This window comes from Eptesicus fuscus, chromosome 14, assembly GCF_027574615.1.
Source record: "Eptesicus fuscus isolate TK198812 chromosome 14, DD_ASM_mEF_20220401, whole genome shotgun sequence".
Classification (NCBI taxonomy): Eukaryota; Metazoa; Chordata; class Mammalia; order Chiroptera; family Vespertilionidae; genus Eptesicus; species Eptesicus fuscus.
In genome coordinates, this window is record NC_072486.1 from 31,591,257 (window position 1) to 31,612,014 (window position 20,758).

The 20,758-nt window shown below is 36.7% G+C and overlaps 1 protein-coding gene across 1 annotated transcript in view; it reads left to right on the forward strand.

Annotated features, from left to right (window-relative positions):
- The window catches only part of ELAPOR2 (endosome-lysosome associated apoptosis and autophagy regulator family member 2), a 66,219-nt gene that overhangs the window by 39,181 nt on the left and 6,280 nt on the right, over positions 1-20,758 (forward strand). Inside the window, exons 14-20 of the mRNA XM_008149500.3 lie at positions 225-398; positions 2,350-2,539; positions 3,791-3,887; positions 4,485-4,586; positions 13,368-13,494; positions 16,561-16,739; positions 17,820-17,985. Coding sequence (XP_008147722.1) covers positions 225-398; positions 2,350-2,539; positions 3,791-3,887; positions 4,485-4,586; positions 13,368-13,494; positions 16,561-16,739; positions 17,820-17,985 — 1,035 coding nt within the window. The remainder of the gene's footprint in view (positions 1-224; positions 399-2,349; positions 2,540-3,790; positions 3,888-4,484; positions 4,587-13,367; positions 13,495-16,560; positions 16,740-17,819; positions 17,986-20,758) is intronic.

Here is a 20,758-nt window from a genome sequence, read left to right on the forward strand (position 1 = left end):
CTTTGAAATGTTATGAATATTCTAAACATTGCCTAAGAAAATCTAGTTAGCTTATAGAAATTCTCTGTAGTAGTATGGTAAAATATATTATGACGAAGATGAAATTACTGAAATAGATTGTAAACTAGGACTTTTTTTCTGAAACACATTTTTTCAGAGTAACTAATACTTTCTTTCCTGCTATATTATTAAACTTTTTTAACATTTCTTAATCTTAATCAAAGGACCACTCCGCTTGCTATAGTGACTGCTTTTTCTACCACGAGAAAGAAAATCAGAGTTTGCACTATGACTTCAGCAACCTCAGCAGCGTGGGCTCGTTAATGAATGGCCCCAGCTTTACCTCCAAGGGAACAAAATACTTCCATTTCTTCAATATTAGTTTATGTGGGCATGAGGTGAGTTCTGGCTGCAAAGGTGAGATGGAGTTATATTTCAACTCAGAGTGAGTTATTATTTGCTATGTTGACGGCCCAGTAAAATCTCTCTGGAAACTAACACCCACATGTCAGAAAGTGAGCTTTGATTGCTTAAGTCCTCTGTTGCCTCCTAGCATGTTGATTGGCAGCTTTCTCCACCAGGGACAACCTTGCCTTGTTCTCCGTCCATCAAAGCACTCATCCAGTCTCTTGAACCCCAAACCTTGGAGCTATGTTTTAAGTGCTTTGAGGATTTTTCGTTTGTGTAAAAGTGAATCAGGCTTGTCATCTCTCCTATTTTTTAGGCAGGCAGTTATAGTTTGAGAAAGTTTTACTGTTGTTTATAATATCGCCAATTTTGTGTCTTAAGAAGTAAAGGACTTCCAAGAGAAAGTTGATCCAAAAGGAGAAAGGAGTTAAGCAGGAGATAAATGTCAGTTGATCAGATAGCCTCTGCTAATAAATAGTGGGATTTTCTTTTCTGTGGGAAGAAGCAGACCTTAATTGACACTGGTAATGGGGAGAGTTACAGGACTATATGTTCAATATTTTTAAGGGCATACAAGGTTGGGATTTATTCCATGTCTCTTTCTATATTAATTCCGGTATATCTAATGATCTTCATTATGAGCGGCTGTGCCAAACTTTGTACAAAGGAAATAAAAAGAGATTTGATGATCACATAAATTCTTAAAAAATCTATAAATTTTACATGGCATGACATTCGTCCTGTCCTAATTTTATGTACTCAGTCAGTCAGTCACTCAATTTACTCAATAATATATATTAAGTATCTATTATGTTTACTACTGTGTCAAGCAGTGAATGAGATTAATTCCATTATATATCACTCTTCTTCTTAGTCCTGTATTACCACTGTCTGTTCTTCCATCTTTTCTCTTCTCCTTCTTCTTTCTCTTTTCCCCCACTTTATATTCTCACTCCTTTCTGTTTACTGTTGACTTTCTCTTTCCTTTCTTAGTAGTGTATCTCTGCTCTTTTCCACTTTTCTCTCTTTTTGGCTTCAACAATTTAATTTGAGCTTAGTAAAAATACGTTGCACCTGTATTGTGGTGAGAAGGCTTGGTGGAGGGAGAACATTTCATAGGTTAGGACTACCAGCTGCCTTAACAAAGTGAAATCTTGATTCTTTTCTTTGTGCCCACGTGTGCACACTCTACATCTAAGACTAATAAACTAGTGTTCCTATTTTCCTTTGTACATTTCTTCATAGAAATTATAGAGCAAGCTGTAGTCCTTTGCATTGGGACTGTAGTATATTTAAACATATTATATTTAAAGAGTCTTCCAATTTTTATAAATTATATCTTCCAAATGATTATAAAAGTAAACCTTTGTGTTCCCTTAAACTTACTGGGTAGTTGAGCAGATACATGTCCTTGAATCTAAGAGTATGTGAATAAAGACACTTGTGACCAACTGTTTACAATTTTGATGTTGTCTTAGGATTCTGTGGCAATAAGGCTTTTATGTTTCTTCTTCAACCTTCCCATTACCTTTCTGGCACACATCAGCCTTTGAAGTGCAAGTCTTTTTCTCTTGGCATCAGCAGTTTTCTGGTCTCTTTGCATGCATTGTTATCCTATGAATTGAAGAGTTCATAGATGACTTATACTTCCTTATGTTAAATGGCTTTCATCAACCACATATGATGCTTGCAGTTGGAGGAGGAATGCAGCCTTGAATTAGTATATTCATCATAACCTCAGTGACTCTCAACCCTGGTTGAAACAGTAGAGTAGCCTCAAGAGCTTTTAAAAAATACTGGTGGCTGGGCCTCCCACCAGATCTAATAAATCAGAATTGGCGGTGAGGAGAGAACCACTGCCCTACTAGAGTCCCTGGCTAGCTGAGATCCAGTTTAGAGAGTGACCCCCAATAAAACTTCTTTATGACTTTATTTTCCTAGGGGGAGAAGATGGCTCTCTGTACCAACAATATAACAGACTTTACAGTAAAGGACATGGTGGCAGGCTCAGATGATTACACGAATCTGGTAGGAGCATTTGTATGCCAATCAACTATTATTCCTTCTGAAAGTAAGGGTTTCCGAGCAGCCTTATCATCACAATCCATCATTCTGGCAGACACATTTTTAGGTAAGCTTAATTTTGTTCATATATGCATATATAAAACTAGGGTACTGATAACCTGTCATAGCATTGGTTTTTATCATAGATGATTAAAGCCCACAGGTAATTCTAAATCATCACTTTGTGACATGGTTAAAAAGCCCCTACAAGTGAGGTCTATTCATTAATCTCAGTGAGTACAAGGAACTTCTGAATTTATGTATTGACTCATATGTGATATACTTTTTCTGAGAGTTGGCCTTATATCAGATCCTCTAGGAGTTTAAGAGACAAAATAATTTAAAACACCAAAAACTAGAAAGAAAAGAAGAACAGTAAACAGACACAATATAAACCTAAATTATAATACCTGTCATCCATTTTCATCATGTTTTTTCATAGCAGAAGTAAGTTGGTGACAAGTAGAAAAGGTGAATGAGCTGAATTTTATTCCCCATCTGCTTGTCTATCTCTGTGGTGTCAAGAACATAGGAATATTTTAAGAAGAATTCAGGTTCCTGTTAGTAATTCACAGGGATCAAATTCATTAGACTTTCTGGAGTGGGGCTTAGGAACCTAATAAGGCACACAACAATGCAACAAATCTAACAAGCTTCTTAGATGATTCTAATATGCAGCCAGATTTGAGAACCATTGTTATGGGTTCCAGAGGAATTGAGCTTTACTTTCAGGACCAAGGTCAGTTACTGAGCTTGTACTCAGTGTAGGAGCTGTGTCAGAAGCAAAGGTCGCTGTTATTGTTTGCATTTTTGGCTCTGCCATCGTTCTGCTCAGGGGAAAAATGCCTTACTTTTAGATTAAGCAAATTTTGGAGTTATTTTTGGAAATCATTAAGGTACAAGAATATTTTTGGGGTCAAAAATACCTGTAATGAATGTGAAAGAAAAGCTGTATTAGCAAAGTTGCCCAGCTCATTCGACAAAACTCACCAGAGGCTGAGAAGTATAATAGTGGATTGTTCAAATGTTAGAACTGGAAGGGACTTTAGAGATATTGTAATTATCGCATGCATTTTACAGATTCAGGACATAAGAACCAAGGAAGTGAAGTGACTTAAGCAAAATTACAAAACTAGGGAATAGAATATTTTATTTTTTATAAACTTTGGAAAGTTTCTTATTGTCATACTAACTTAATACAACATTTCTGCTAAAATTACAGTATAAAAGTAAAGCTATTTTCTATTCAGATATACAGAGAATAAATAAACTTAATTTTCCCATATTGCTCAGTAGTGTCTTTTTTATTGCCATGTAGGAGTGACAATTGAAACCACATTGCAAAATATTAATATAAAAGAAGATATGTTCCCAGTTCCACCGAGCCAAATACCAGATGTGCATTTCTTTTACAAGTAAGTGAAGATGCTGTTTCCCTTGACAGTTTTTTTTTTAATCAAAAGATTGTCACTTCAGGGTGCCAGCATAGTAGCTTATAATTAATAGATAATCAGCAGTTGGTTCTTAAATAAAAGACTTAGTAAAAAGTAGGAAACATGGAATAGTTTGAAAGCCTCATATAATTTTGCTCATATATATATATACATATTATATAATATTTTAAATTAGGCAAAATATAATATTTTAAATTTGGTAATACTGCCTCTATTGTGTAGGCAGTACTTATTTATAACTTATATAACTAAACATCAGCCTGAGTGGATATGACATTTTTCCCTTTAAAATTTCTTTTGATTATAATTTTGATTTTAATTATAGAAGCTTTACTAAAAACCTTGATAATAGCTTATCACTTTACCTGAGAAAATAGTAAGCTTTTCATAGTAAAAAAAAAAAAAATGAGCTTAATTTGTATTAAAATTATAAAGTAGTGAATTTTGATTCCTTTTCCATTTGTTTATATAGCATAGGAGTTTTTATATGTAGGTTATTTTTGTCCTTGTAATCTGTATCATATATATTTTGTAAAGTGATAATGTGCTTTATAATAGGTCTTCTGCAACCACAACATCTTGTGTTAATGGCCGGTCAACTGCGGTGAAAATGAGATGTAATCCTACTAAACCGGGAGCTGGAGTGATTTCAGTCCCCAGGTAACCTTATTTCTAAATGATTATTTACATTTGTATGTATTATGAGGAAGCAAAACTCTAGTATCTTAATATTTTAAAATATATTCTCTATGGCTATAAAGCAGAGAATAGAGGACTCTGTAGATTTTGGATGTAGGTTACATTGAGTGCCTGTTAAAAAGTTTTGCCGCGCCCAGCTGGCATGGCTCAGTGGTTGAGTGTCGACCCATGAACCAAGAGGTCATGGTTAGATTCCCAGTCAGGGCACATGCCCGTGTTCCTGGCTCTCTCATCATTAATGGTCCTACCTCTCTCTTGCCCTCTCCCTTCCTCTCTGAAATCAATAAAAAATATTTTAAAAAAAGAGGTTTTGCTCCATCTCAGTATTTCCCAGTCTCCTCAACAATATATTCTCCTCTGTTTGCCTGAGGGTCTAAATCTCTTTAAAAATTGTTTAGGTAATATATAGTTATACTGTTTCTATCCTTGTACTTATTCATAGGATTTAACCTTAATTTCTTTGAGAGCTGGATTAGGAACTTTTCTGGGTGATCATTCCTTATCAACAATGAACTATTGGGGTGATCTAGATTAAATAATCTAACCTCTGAATCATAGTTTCTTTCTCTGTGAGGGCATGGGGCCAGAGTGGATAATTTATATGATTCATTTCTAACTCTTGAGTTTTCTGATTAATGGTGGCAAAATCACCAAGGTGGAGTGTGACCTAGAGACTACATGATACTGTTTATTTAACTGATTGGCATTGAGGCAACAGCTGTCCACGTTCTAGCTCCGTTTCATACATCCACTTTGGGTGGGAACACTAGGAGAAAGGAAGCAATTTCATAGACTCAGAAGAACTGTTGGCTTAAATAAAGACTGCTTTCATGCAAGAGTGACACTTAAATGTCGCCTGATTTCTGTTCTTCACAATTATTCATTGTTCAGTATGTATATTATTTATTCTAATCTTTTTAATCTTTTGATGGATTGTAGTTTGCAAATTTTCCTTCATCAAATTATCAAAGTTTGTGTTTTTTAAAGAAAATAATGTACTTAATTTTATTTTTGGTAGTTTCACAGTAGCCCTTGAGAGATCTTAAGTTATCTTGCTTATGTTACATCAGGATTGGAAGTCAGGGGTCTAAGCATTGTTTCAATTACTTGGGCATCTTGAAGATAATTACAGTGGTAACAGTATTTGAGGCTTATTTCTGGGCATAAAGCATTCACCTCTTACCAGTTGTGTTTCTCTGGTTCTTATAGATCTATGACTTAATTTTTCTTTCCACCTTTTCTAAGTGAGAGAAGAATGTGATGAGAATATGTAATAGAAGGTAATAGATACCAATCAGTGGAATAAACAGAGGGCGCTTACTGCTCAAGGGCATTGTGGAGAGGAACAAACTTTGCTCTGCCCTCAAGTTTCTTCAGGTTGGACTAATAATGAAACAGACTTGAGGCAGATTAGCAAGAGAAAATAACCAAATTTAATACATACATATGTACGAAAACCCCACATGCAGGAGAGATTCAGAGATAGAGAGGGGGGTTGAGGTATAAGACATCCTGAGCAGGGATGATCAAAGGGTCATTGCAGGACTATCAGAACAGACTTTGAGTAAACAGATGTTTGCTCTGCCCTGTAGATAGTAAAGGGAGGGGCCAAAGTTTATCTTGAGCCTGAGGCTAAAAGTGCCTTTAGCTTAAACAGTAATCTGCGTATCACAGAGGCATATCTTGGGATGACTCATTCTGGTTTCCCAAGTATCAGGTAGTGGAAGATCCCTGGGATAGCATCCATGCTAATATCGAGGCAGTAAATCAGAGATTCTTTAACTGTTCTCCGATGCCCTACCATATGGCTTTGAGTTCAGATTGCTCATTCTCTTTGGACCTAGCAACTAACCTCTCTGGGTCTATCCTCTAGGAGTCTATATGGATGACTTGTGAAGCCTCCTCCAGATCTCTGAATCAAGCAGATAATGTTGCTAAAAGACTAGTCTATCCTTTAGAAAATATATCTCTTTAACTATCCTGAAATAGGTTTTGAGTTTTTAAAGTAATAATGAAAAATAATCTTATGATGTTAAGTGATTATTTTGTTGTTGTGAGGAGAGGGAAATTTTTTGTTGTGAGGAGAGAAGTTAAGTTTCTGCTTTGACCTCTAGTATGTTTTCCTACTTAGGAACCTTAACTGTCTTTTCAAGGGTTTCTTAAGATCCCCAGGAGCCGAACGCCTTGGGGTGTCTATTTAAAAACCATTTTCTAGACCGACCCTAACATGTAAAGAATCTCTGAGTGTTCAGCACAGGAATATCTTTAAAAACATAAGGCAATTCTGAAACATATTAAAATTTGAGAAACACTGGTCTTAACCCATGTTGTAGAGACTTTTTTTTTTTCTGAGACAGATTCTCAAATTTTGTTCTGCATTTTAGTTTCTGAAAAGCTAGTTTACAATGTCATGATTTACGGGGTGGGTTTCTTCACCCATATTTTGATAAAACTGTATTTTATAATTGTGATGCACACTGAAGTTTGAGAACTGCTTCCCTGGGGAACTGCTTGAACCCCACAACCTAAATGTGCTGACCTTTAGTTCTTTCTTGAGTCAGTTTCTCATCAGGGCACAAGGGGGAGCTCTGGGATCAGAGCAGGAGAAGCAGAAGCTTGTTCTGAAAAAAATTATAATTCTCTTCAGCAGCAAGGCCAATAAAGATTTGCGATTTCCTCCTAATGGTAAAGTGAGGGCATGGGTGGGGGAGTGGGAGGGGGGTTCAATGGGGGGGGGGAGATAAGAACACATGTAATACCTTAATCAATAAAGAAAAAATAAAAAAAAGAGAAATGTTTACAAAACTACTTTTGAAGAGGACTTAATCTGAATTTCTTGAGGGTAGGGGCTTTAAATTCTCCAGGAGAGAGAGAAAGGTGATAAGCAGGCAAATGCCTTGAGAAGTCACTCACACTGATCAAGAAGTCTCAGAAGGGAGCCTGGCAGATAGAAAAGGATGCTACCCCCCACCCCACCCCCACCCCACCCCTCAGGTAGCATCTTTGGCAGAGAATCTTGGCAAACCAGCCAGGCAATGGCAATGTTGGCAGTAGTAATGTTGGTTGGGGCTCTGTGTCTTGGTAACCTGGGAAAATGTCACAAGACCCCCGCGGCCCCTCCTCCCCCAGCCCTGAGAAAATGAGACTGTCTTAACAGACAGTGGATGAGGCAAGAGAAAAGGGAAAATGTGTGTTCTCTGCGTAGCTCGTGGAGAATTTAGAGAGAGCAGCAAATTATCGGGACCGCCTGCTAATCTGCGGTTGAATCACCAGCCTGTCTGTTTGGTTTGGCAAATGCAGTTGGTTTCTAATTCCACAAAGTGTCTGGAGGGTGCGAGACATTTTAGATAAAAACTTAGCAGCATGATGTCTGTGCTAGACGAAATCTGAGAGCTGGAGTGGACGTTTGAGATTATCTAGCGCAGCCTGTACCTTGGCCAAAGAATAAATTGCTAACACAATAGGCCACTAATATTCCTAAATAGATGCCCCTCCAGTCTCTGTCTGAAAGGCTTTCCAAACCTCTAATCATGATTGCAGGTGGTTAGAGGAATTGAAGGTTCTCCTTTCATTAGGAATAATTCGACCTACGCATTGTGTCCAAAGTGCTTTCGAAAACGAGAGATGTCTTTTAGTGAAAAGGTTATAAAAGAGCCTTATTAGAAAACAGACAGAGGGAACCAGTTTTACTTGGATAATCGAAATGTCATAGCACATTACAGATCCTTAAGTCAAACCCATTGGCTATTCACAGTGGGAAACGGGGAAGACCCACATTGTATAGCTGTCAAGTGGCACAGTCAGGAAGGACTGATTTCCTGACCGTGTTTGTTGCTCTTTTTGTGCCATCGTGTTTTCATCTTTTTATTCCCCTCCCTCCAGTTCCTTATAGGTAAAGACTTGCAATGAAGCATGCTAAGCAGAGGCAAATATCACACTTATCCAGGGATAACTCAACTGATCTGCATGTTATGGGCGCCCTCCTAATGAGTCAACTTTCCTCAAACACAGTCTTCTTTTTTTTTTTTTTTTAATATATTTTATTGATTTTTTTACAGAGAGGAAGGGAGAGGGACAGAGAGCCAGAAACATCGACGAGAGAGAAACATAGATCAGCTGCCTCCTGCACACCCCCTACTGGGGATGTGCCCACAACCAAGGTACATGCCCTTGACCGGAATCGAACCTGGGACCTTTCAGTCCGCAGGCCGACGCTCTATCCACTGAGCCAAACCAGTTTTGGCAAACACAGCATTCTTTATTAATATTGTGAGTTAGAGGAAAAATCAGCCTCCTCACTCTCTCAACACTTATAACCATATTTAACTGCTTGGGTAATTTATATATCAGTCTAAAATTATTTTGCCAAAACCTCCTTCAAATTCCAAATTCATCTTCATTGTAGGTGTAGAATACTGTCTCTCAGAAAAGGGGCGTTTCACAGTCCCGCCCTGATGGTGCTCAGTGTTCAGTGTGCCAGGGTTCATCCCACAGGCTCTGATTCAGAGTATGTCAAAGTTATTGGATGCTAGTCTAGTGTTTTTCTTTGGTCTTTGGGGAAGGGCTGTTAAAGACTATCCATTTTAAGTTGTTAAGAGCAAGAGAATAATGATTGGTTTGGTGAGTTTCTTTTTTTCTTTTTGCTCTGCACTGTTTATGGACAAGAAATAGATATCTAAATCTGTATAAGTTAAGTAAAAAAGGTAATAGAATTGAAAAGATTAAAACCTAGTATGGTCTTATAACATTAAAAAGTAAGGACACAGTCCTCATCCACAGGTGTAAGATTTTTTGTCCAATCTCTTCCCGCACCCCTCACACCACCCCCTTCTCCCCCCCTACCCGAGAGGACAGTGGCGGGGGGTAAGGGGATGGGGTGGGAGGGGGAATCAGGTGCAGGGGAACTATGGGGGGGGGGGAAAGAGGAACATCTGTAATAATCTGAACAAAAAAGATTTATTTAAAAAAAAGTAAGGATGCATATAAAAGCATTATGTACATAAGCAAAAACAACTAAAACCCATTCTGATAAAGAAATGGAAATACTCTAATAATTATTAAAATGATACAATTTAGACATTAATGAGTAATCCTAATAGATGTATATTAAAATATCATCGAACAGTCATAACACTTTAGGATCAATTTTTAAATAAGGTTGTAAAGCTTTGACAGGTATTTATTTCACTGTAGAAGATATAGAGTCTATAGAAAAAAAGGACTAGGGAATGTCAGTTAATGTAGTTGGTCCAGGTCTTGATCAGATGCCGACTTTTGGTTATTACCCCAGGGTAATCTTTAGAAAAGAAGGCTTTTACAGGAGACTGGTAGAATTTTCTATCACTGAATGTAAGAGCTGTGGGTCAAACTATCTTACATTCAAACCCAGTCAAAAGTGATTTATGCTCTTCAGCCTTAGGACAAATGAAATTGGAGCACAATGCAACAGCATTGTCTGGACCCTGCCAAAATGGGTTTCTGTCAATGACAAGGCAAGACCAGAGCATCGCCCATCCCAGAGGATGTCAGTCTTCTGACCCCAAGACTGGGAATCTTAAGAAACCTACCAAAGCCCCACCTGAAAGAAGTTTAGCAACATTAGTCCCCTAACATCAAACAAGAAATGTTCTAGGCACACAGGACTGTGGCCATTCCCCCCAGTTCCTGGGACTAACTCCAGAAAGCATCAGAAATGTACTGACAAGGTAGATGAATTTGTTTTAACTTTGGATTTTGAATGAAGCTTAGGCAAAACAATTTTACACTGCTTAATCAACTTTCCAAACAATTAATGGGAGGTTGAGTGTTAGGTCATCATAGTTCCAAAGAAAACAAGATTTGTCTTCACGAATTCATAATATGAACCAAGCAGATTCTTCTCTAAGTACAATGATTCATTTAAAAGAGGACACTAATAACTCATAGCTCAGTACAGTTATGTCCCAGGGAAATAGATTTCATTTTAAAATCTAAGACATAACTTCCAAAAAGAGATTCATCTGAATTCTTACACGTTGCCAGTGCCATCCTGGTTGGTAAGGCAATTCCCAAAGCAAAATAAACTGGAAAATTTCTTCCTCACTTATCAATAAAACCAAATCAAGATTCACCTGGTTGTCCTTTGAATATAAGATGGTCTCTGTACCTAGAATTCACAGCACACCTGTTCATCCTATAGAGCTCTAGTCTTGTATGCCCCAGCTATCCATGCCCTAGTCCTGTCTCTAAACATTTACTCACTGGTTTCTATGGTGATTGCATGGACCAAAAGTGATAAAAGAAGTACAATTAGTGATACCTCTAGAAAGGTGGGGGTAGGAGGTGAAGATAGTGGTAACTCAGGTCTTCAAACGGAAAAGTATTTCACATATTGAGCAATAAAGTGTTTATCTTAATATTCACTTTTTGTTTTTCTCTTAGAAGGAGAAAAATATTTTTCTCTGGCATCTTTTTTTCCTTCATTTTTTTAAAATCCTCACCCGAGGACATACTTAGAGAGAGAGGTAGGGAGAGAGAAAAAAGAGAGAGAGAGAGAGAAAGAAAGAGAGAGAGAGAGAGAGAGAGAGAGAGAGAGAGAGAGAGAGAGAGAGAGAGAAAGAGAGAGAGAGAGAGAGAGAGAGAGAGAGAGAGAGAGAGAGAGAGAGAGAGAGAGAGAGAGAGATGTGGGAGAGAAACATCAGTTGGTTGCCTCTCATACTCATAAGTGCCCCAACTGGGGATCAAACCTGCAACCCAGGTATGTGCCCTGACCCAGAATCGAACCAGCAAACTTTCAGTTCACTGGACAATGCCCAACCAACTGAGAAATTCTGACTGGGTGGCGGCAGCAGCGGCTTCTCCTCCTCCTCCTCCTCCTCCTCCTCTTCCTCCTCCTCCTCCTCCATTTTCACTTTCTGTATAAGAACCATCAAAATTGTTACTGCTTCATACATCCTTGTTTCACAGGAAAGGCTTGATTCAAACTGTGAAACATATTTATAAAAAGAACCAAATTTGAATATTCCACATTTTAAATGATTCATTGGGTTAAAAGAAGTAAAGAATTGATTCTAAATTAAACTGCTTTTAACCTAAGAATTTCTTTGAAAAAGTGAAATCTACCAAGGAAATGCACTGAATCATTGTAGTATTTTGACACCGAATGGCAGCTTACAAAGTACATCAATGTCTTGATTTTTTTTTTCTGTTCCTGTAGCTCTCCAGTTCTTTAGAAAGTGATGTGCATTGTTAATAGTGTTTTATATTTTGAAGTGCTTTAGACTTTCCCAAATTGTTCTTTCATTTTATCCTTTATAACCACCCTGTGAAAGCAGTGTAGCAGACATTCCACTTTTGACAAATTACAAAAAAATGATATGGTGGGAGGGGTGTTGAGTCACTTATGAAAAACACAATCACTTGAAAGTTCAGTTGGAATTGTAACTCAAGCTTTCTCTCCAGGGCCTTTTGCAACTTTAAGTTTCCCTTTTTCTTTGTGATTTGAGTTCTTTCTTCTCAAACTTTACCAGGCCTACTCTATTTTCTGAAGATAAACAGCCTCCCCCCACCCTTTAAAACTTCTCTGTGTTGGAAACATAAAATAGAAAACAATTTGGGGAGGCCAGATTTGAGCAAGAAAGCATGCTGGTAATATTTGCTAAGTGATCAGAAAAATGTCCTTATTTTTAAAATTGCAAGTCATTGTTAAGAAAATAATAATTGTATTCTTGAAGAATTTTTCTAATTGGTTACCCAATTTTTTCCAAATGAACAATTTTGAGTTGCTTTTACTGATGTGGAAGGTGGACATTAGGAATAATGTTTAAAATTGACGTAGTGTTTATCTATTGCACTTACCTTTTAAAAAACATTTTTTATTAGTCTGAATATATGTATTAATCCATTTTTACACACTGAGAAATTAAGAGTGAAGCCATTTCCCCAAAAGAATGACTGTTCACTATTGTTCTTTGCTCTGACAATAGCAGGCCTCTAAGCATGTAGTTTACATTCCACCCATGTTCACTTAGTCTGCAGCACACAGACACTTTGGAAAAAAGATAGGTAGGTAAAATGCAGTCAACTTTTAGGCATATAGAATTTTTGTGTGTTCATATTCTAAGTAACATGATATATTTAAGAGTATGAAATTTTGCCTTTTCGGTAGACTGAAAATTATAGTTTTGGCATTTGAAGTTAAAACTTAAAAGGATTTTTTTTAATTCTCCCTGTTACTGTGTATCTGTCTTTTTGCTTTTAAATGTTTCAGGACACCTGTACTCAGCACCAGTTAAGGCTGAAGGAGCTTAAGGGAGGTGTAGTAGACAAATTAAGGGAATAATATTTCTCTAGTTTTACAAATCCATAAACAGTCATTCCTACTAGAATTTTCCCAAATACTTTCTTACTTCAGTAATCTCTACATAGTAGCAGCAGGTTAATTTTTGAGCCATGCTGTGTTTATCTGCTGAGTAATAGTCCATTGTATGGATAGACCACATTTTGTTTATCCATTAACCATCTTAATGTTGAGGGACATTTGGGTTGTTTCCACATTTTGGCTGTTCTGAATAATGCTGCTATGGACATTCATGTACAAGTTTTTCTGTGAAAATGTTTTGTCTCCTATAGATTATTTTTTTATGTCTGTTTTCTCGGTATCCACGCATTACTTCCCAGCATGCAGTCCACACTCAAATGTTGATTAGACTTGGTTGAATGTGATACAAAAGCTGTCTTTATTTTTTAAATTTTTAATTTCAGCAAGTGTCCAGCAGGCACCTGTGATGGATGTACATTTTACTTCCTGTGGGAGAGTGCCGAAGCCTGCCCTCTGTGCACAGAGCATGACTTTCATGAGATTGAGGGAGCCTGTAAGAGAGGATTGCAGGTAAGGAGCAAATCTACCTCAGCAGAACTGTGTCATTGAAAGTACAGTCCTTCAGTCAGTTTAACATTGGCTACATCATAGAAACTCAGATTTGAGAGCATGGCTAAAGCTTATAGTTCCCTTAGTTATATGCATTTAAAATCAAGTGTGATAGCTAAACTCTCATATGCTGAGGTAGCTGAAGGTATACACTGAGCATCCAAAGACAGTGTGGCTCATGTAGAGTGACTGTTGAGCGGTTCCTTTTTAACATTATTAAGTAGGTCAAGGATGAAAAGTTCAGATTGACAAAACATGATGTCTTTTAAATCTTCATAATAATAATGATATACTTTTAATGCTTCACAATGGAAATTCATCTTTACCTTTTCTCTAAAATTATGATAAACTTATTATCTTATAATCATTTTTTTAGAGTAAATGAAAAACTAAGATGCATTCCCTTTTTTTGGCTACCAAGTTTAACTCAAGTTTTGAAAATCTAAGCTAACTTTATTAAAATATTCTTTAATATTTAGTATTTCTATTCTGGAAGGTAATGATTGGGAGTTTAAGATAGTTAGGTCACAACAGTTCCTCTAATTTTATCTCAAACTGTCTTCATCGAAGAAGTTCTGTTCAACACGTGATAAGAACATTAGAAACAGATAGTGGTGAGATGATCCTTTTTAAATATATGTTTTGACCTTAAGAATAATATATTTCGATGTATTTGACATGTTGAAATATATGACTCCCTTCCTATTTCCAATTTAATTTGAGAAATACCAAAATCAGTTAAATATGCAATTTTGAAGATATTTGCCAAATGAGATCAAGGTTCGACTGGAAAAATATAAATGGCATTTCTAAGCTCACACGTCTTGCTTAGTGTATTCCATTGCAACAACAAACAAACGGGTGTGATTCAGTCAGTGGGTATGTTTACCTCCAATCTCTGAATAAAATATTTCAAAAAGTCTGTTCTTCCATAAGCTTCACATAATACAAAGGACAGCTTTCACTGTGTTTGCCATTATGTCCACAAGCATGGGTAGATTTCTTTGGAAGCCAAAGCCTTTTGATAGAAAATGACAGTGATTGCGGATTATTGCTATGGGTTTCTTTTAATTTTTAAACGATTCCACTGCATTTCTGCCCTAGTTCCTACTCCAGCCTTTGTAATTTCTCATTTTATATTTTACTTCCCCAACTCTATAAATACATCCAATCCAGATGCGTATAAAGTTAAAGTTACACACGACAAGTCCTCCACATATAGCTGATATAAGCCAACAGAGCTGCACAACGTGCGATAAAAGTGCTCCTATCAAATTGGATCTCAAAAACCTAGACCAGGTTCTAAGGCTGTGTTAAGCGATACGTCAGATAGTCGTAAAGATTTGAAGAGGTACTGTGTGATCACTAAGAGGAATGTTTTTGAATTTATCATCTAATTTATCTCTCCTTGTTCACAAAAAATTCCTACATGCTGGAAGAATAAGCTTTTCAGCTATATTTTCAGGTTTGCCGATGACATGTGACCAAGTGAAGGAATAAGGCTTCCTAATTAATAAAATGACTAAGAAATGGATAAAATGACTAAGTTATAGATGGCTAAGAAATTTTACAAAAAGCTTCATTTTTTTTTTTGATTTAACATTTTGAGGAGCTTAAAGTTAAGCATACTGTGTTTATAAGGATCTTTTTCATTTTGAAGTTTTAGCACTTTATTTATAGGACTGTTATTAGACATTAGAGGGTACCATTTTCACTGGGTGTTGGACATTTAATAAAACCATATAAACTCTTTTTACAGTCTGTTTTCCTGTTGGAATGCACTTCAGATGAAGTCAACATTTGCTGAGTAGGGTTAACGTTTGTCTTTTTATTGTCATTACCTACACTTAGAGATGTATCAGTTCAACTTGAATATGCCTCTTCATTTCTCACCTCATCCTTCTCATTAAAGTAATTTACTCACACTGAGTTTAACGAAAATGTTGCAGTTATCATGCATGAAAAAACTTCTTAATTTTAATGTCCTTTTTAGAAAAGAAATGCTGAAAGTTCTTATCCAGACTTGGTTGGAACTTTTTCTCAAAGTAAATAAATATGATTCTTCTGCACATCAATTACTTCCTGACTAACTGAAAAAATTGAGCATGTATATAAAATCCAATTAAACATTGTGGTATTATCCTCCTGTTAGGGTGTTGATAAAGTGACCAGCATACACCAGAAAATTTAATGAACACCAGGAGCAAAATATGTAATGCCCCATGACACTTAATGTCACTGAATATAATCATCATACATGTTGCTACTGGTCACTGCATATGTTGAAATATATTAGGAACCATGCACTGTGCTCTGGTTTTTATTTCGAATCTGTTTTATTTCATCTATTTATTTTTCTAATTGCTGGTTGAGACCAAAAATATTGATTTTGTTATTCACTGGTTGCAATTTGCAGGTTGAAAAACATTGCCTTAAGTAAATTGTCATCTACTTTTGGAAAACCTCGTGTGGGTAGTGATGACCCAGAATAATGCTACCCTTATTTAGGCATGGGAAGTGGGGTGCAATCTGTGTACCCCCTCCCCAGCTACACCAGTCACCAAAGCCTGACAGTCAAATTGTATCTACATGTCCAGGGTGCAAGGTCTACTCTCCTGCTCAGAGAAGAGGCCTGTAGGGGAAAACATTCCAATTATAATTATATTAACCAACTAAACTTTCATTTAAAAACATGAGTCAGAAGTCAGAGATCATCAGAAATGTGAGGAAAATAGCCAAAGGATGTGTCTAGATGGAGTCATTTTTATTCAACTTCCTTAGCATTCATCTGACAATCCATGGTTTTATTTGGTTCTGTTGCATTCTAATTCATCATTTCTTTATTCACTCTCTTCTGTATCTCTTCTATATCTTCTATATAACTTCTATATCTCTGGAGCTTCTACTAGATGAATGCTGAATAATCCTCTATGCCTACAGGAATAAAGGGTTAGCAAAGCCCTTCCGCCGTCTGACTCTTATTTTTTATGTCATCTCTGTGTTTGTTTGTTTTGTTTTTTTTTAAAGGAAACCTTATATGTATGGAATGAACCAAAATGGTGCATTAAAGGAATTTCTTTGCCTGAGAAAAAATTGTCAACCTGTGAAACAGTTGACTTTTGGCTAAAAGTGGGAGCAGGTGTGGGAGCTTTCACAGCTGTTTTGCTGGTGGCTCTAACTTGCTATTTTTGGAAAAAGAATCAGAAGTAAGTAACCTCATTGGGCCATATAAGAATTGAAGGATTTTTTGTGTGGAAATTTAGACTTAATCATTATATCTAATAGTTTCAGAGACACAAGGAGTTTCTTCTAGTGAAGGAGTTATAGGAAAGGCCTTTAAGAAAGCAAATGGAAATAATTATAATTCTGACAATATAGAGATCATAGAACATCAGAGATTATTGAATTTGATCCATTTAATACAAAACAAAAATGGTGACTCAGGTCTGAGATCAGAAAGCCGATTTTTTTCTGTGTCTAATTTTCTTGTCCTGACATGATGTATTCTTGCTCCAACTTTCCTTTCTTTTTTTTTTTTTTTAGCTTCTTGTGGGAAGATATTTGCAAAGAAACAAACTAATTGTATAAGCAGATAGCTTTATTTACTCAAGAACTCCAAGAATCTAGAGTTGAATATTGAGTCTAACTCCTGATTTTAAATTGCGGTGTTACATGATTTGACTCTTTTAAAATGATTTATGTGTCAGTGGGGCTGTGAAGGTTCTATATAATACCTCAAGACAGTTGGAATATCTGGGGTTTTCTAATAGGAAGGGATGAGTGATAGAAATGGTAAAGACCAAATCAATTGCCTATATCAGTGGTCAGCAAACTCATTAGTCAACAGAGCAAAAACTGCGGCTCGCAAGCTGCATGTGGCTCGCGAGCCGCAGTTTGCCGACCACTGGCCTATATGGTAGTCTTAGTCTTATGACCTAAACTTTGGAACACTGTATGGTAAATTAGCTTCCAAATATTTATAAATTAAGGAAATGCATTTAGAACTCAAGGTTTCTCTTTGTTTTTCAAAAATTCATAATTGGACAATTTAGTCCATATAAAAGGATGATAGAGTTAACTGTATTGCATTGCTCCTCTGAAATCCTAGAAAAGATTTGTGTGTAGATGGTACAAAATGAGAACATATAGTGCAATAGCTATAGGTGAGGGAAATTTGTGGGTAGAGCAACTGTACTACAAGACAACGAGTCTGTGTGTGACCACTTAAAATAAGTACTCTTTTATATTAACCCCCCCACTTTATCTATTTATTTACTACTACTTAGACTGGAGTACAAATATTCCAAGTTAGTGATGTCAACAAACTCGAAAGAGTGTGAACTCCCAGCTGCAGACAGTTGTGCTATCATGGAAGGAGAAGATAATGAAGAGGAAGTTGTATATTCCAATAAACAGTCACTACTGGGAAAACTCAAATCCTTGGCAACAAAGGTGAGAGCAGAATTTTAACCTGGTCATATTGTGCATTTATAAATTACGGGCCATACTAACCTAATAGTCGCATTCCTGCACGCCCTGTCATTCAGCGTGTCTATATTTCTGTCAGCATTTATCTAACAAAAATGCTCTTAGAAGTACATAAGGATATAAATACAAGACTATACACTGCAGCATTGTTTTTGCTGGTTAACCAAGCAGAAACAACCTTGAACACCATAAGTATGGAGTTAGATAAGAAATGTTCATTCAGCAACGTGATGGAATACTGTGTAACCCTGCAGCTATTAAAGATATAAATAACCTATGTCAGTAGTTCCAAGATAAAGTAAAAACAACACATAGACTGTCACATTTCTAATAAATATACATTTATGTTAGTATTTGCATAACAAACTACTGACAGTAGTTGCTTTTTGGCAGTTGGAACAAATGGGTGTCGTTAGTTTTTGAAATAAGACATTTTTGTCATGTTTGAATTTTCACAAAGATAATGTATTATAATATTAACAAAGAAAATTTTAATAAAAGATCTCATGTGCATTTATACTTTTCTCTTAAAAAATTTTATAACAAGATTGCTTCATGCAGGGAAAATAAAAGTTATGTAAACTGCTGAGGTAGCAAATGTACCTTATCAGATGCCAGCACATTTGTTGGCTTTGAAATGATTACCATATCCATAAAATAACATGAAGCCTTAAGTATTATTTGTAAACACATTTTATTCACATTCTTCACTATTGACTTAAAAGATAGAAGTGATCAGTTTATCCACTCAGGATTAAAAACAAAATCAAACAGAAGAAAATATGCATTTGAAATGATTTTCAGAAGGAAGGACAAATGGCAAAAGATGAATTTATTGAAAGTATTTTAGTAACCAATTCCTTTTACTCCTAATTTAACCACATAAATATATTATAGAGGATCATTTAAAAATGAAAGGACTAAGCCATATTCCTCTTCTACTAATGGTTATTTAATTATTCTTTCCTTCTTTTTACTTATTTTTTAAATCCTCACCCAAGTATATGTTTATTGATTTGAGAGGGGGGGGGGAAGGAGAGAGAAAGTAAAAGAGAGAGAGAGAGAAATATCAATTGGTTGCCCCCTGTATGCACCCAGGCAGGGGATCAAACCTGCAACCTAGGGATGTGCCCTGACTAGGAATTGAACCCGCAGCCTTTTGGTGTATGGGATAACTCCCCAAACCACTAAGACACACTAGCCAGGGCTATTTTTCTTTTCTTAATATGGTAGTTTAGGAAGGATACTATTACTATGGGATAATAATATGAAGTGCTTGTCAAGAACTGATATTTTACCCTACTTTCAAGCTAACAAGTGAGCCTGCCACAATTGCATAAACACTTTAGAAGACATGAAATTCCTATTCAGAGACCAAGGATATTTTAGCACTAACAGCAGAAGCATTAACTAGAGTATCAACATTTATACCAGTTCTCAAAGTTTCACTTGCCACAGATTTAAGGAGAATGGCAACCAAATTGTTGTTAGAGCATCTGGTGGGTATGGTAGGCCCAGTAATCCGTTAAATTTAAGGCACTTACAACAGTTTGAGAGATTAACACTAAGGCATTTTCCTTCATGGGAAGGTGACAGCGTGCCTCTGGAAAAGAAAAAAAAATCACTAATGTCCCTCCATTCCCCCTACCTTTTATTATCTAAGGTACCTCCTCCCATGTGACTCGTTATCAGATTGCATTGTTGTTCTTCTTCTGCCATAACATCAGTTTATCCCAGTTTAGTAGCTAAAACTTCACCTTATTTATACTCATCCCCTATTGGCACCTAAACCCATGTTCCAGAACATTCAGGTGAAAGAGGGACAAGGGCATTTAAAAAAACCATATGATACCCAGTGTGTCCCCCATCTTTGTCCATGTAGGCATAGGAGGACTTGATGAGCAGTTTATTCAATCAAGTGGTCCATATCCTTTTGTGTAGGAGCATGACAATCCAACAAGATAATACAAGTGGCTAAACCAGAATTATATTTGAATCTTCTAGGCTTTTTCTGGAGAGAGGCTATCACCCTAGGGGTTGCTGTTGGGATAAATAAGGACACATGATACCTAGGAGTGTTCAGAGCAGAATCTTATCATGTATATAACCTTATATAGACTCAATTAGTATCTTTCCCCCAGTTCTCCTTTCCATGGAGTAGCCAAGAGAAGATGATCCCTTTCTGGGGACAGCCATATTTAATAAACCACACTGCCTTACTAAGATGTGTGGACCAGGAAGAAGTGAGGGAGATAGAGTCAGAGATATTTTTGAGTCCATTTTTGAGAAGGCCATTCCAATGCTCAGTATAGCTCTATATTTCTTTGGATGGGAGGAAGTGTGGGAGGCCCACTAAATACCTCTACTCTCAGCCCATTACTGGGTAGCTTTTGTGATGAAAAGGACACCATTGCCAGACTTTAAATGGTCCACGAAGCCACAAATATTAAGCAGGTTTGTTTCAAGAGCCATAGTGGTATGGCTGGAGTTAGCTGATCATACTGGAACAGTAACACCATATCCTGAACAGGTGTCCTAAGTGGTGAGGTACCACTCTTAGCCCAGAGAGGTGGACAGAGATCTGATGTAACCTATTTGTCAGGAAAACTGGTCAGCTTTTGGCATGAATCCCCAGTCTGGCATGCTGTGGTAATCTCTGCATCAAAAAAACAGAGTGCTTCATACTCAGTCTGTGCAGGCAGGTTCATTGCTATGTTGGGCAGGGCAGGATGATGGA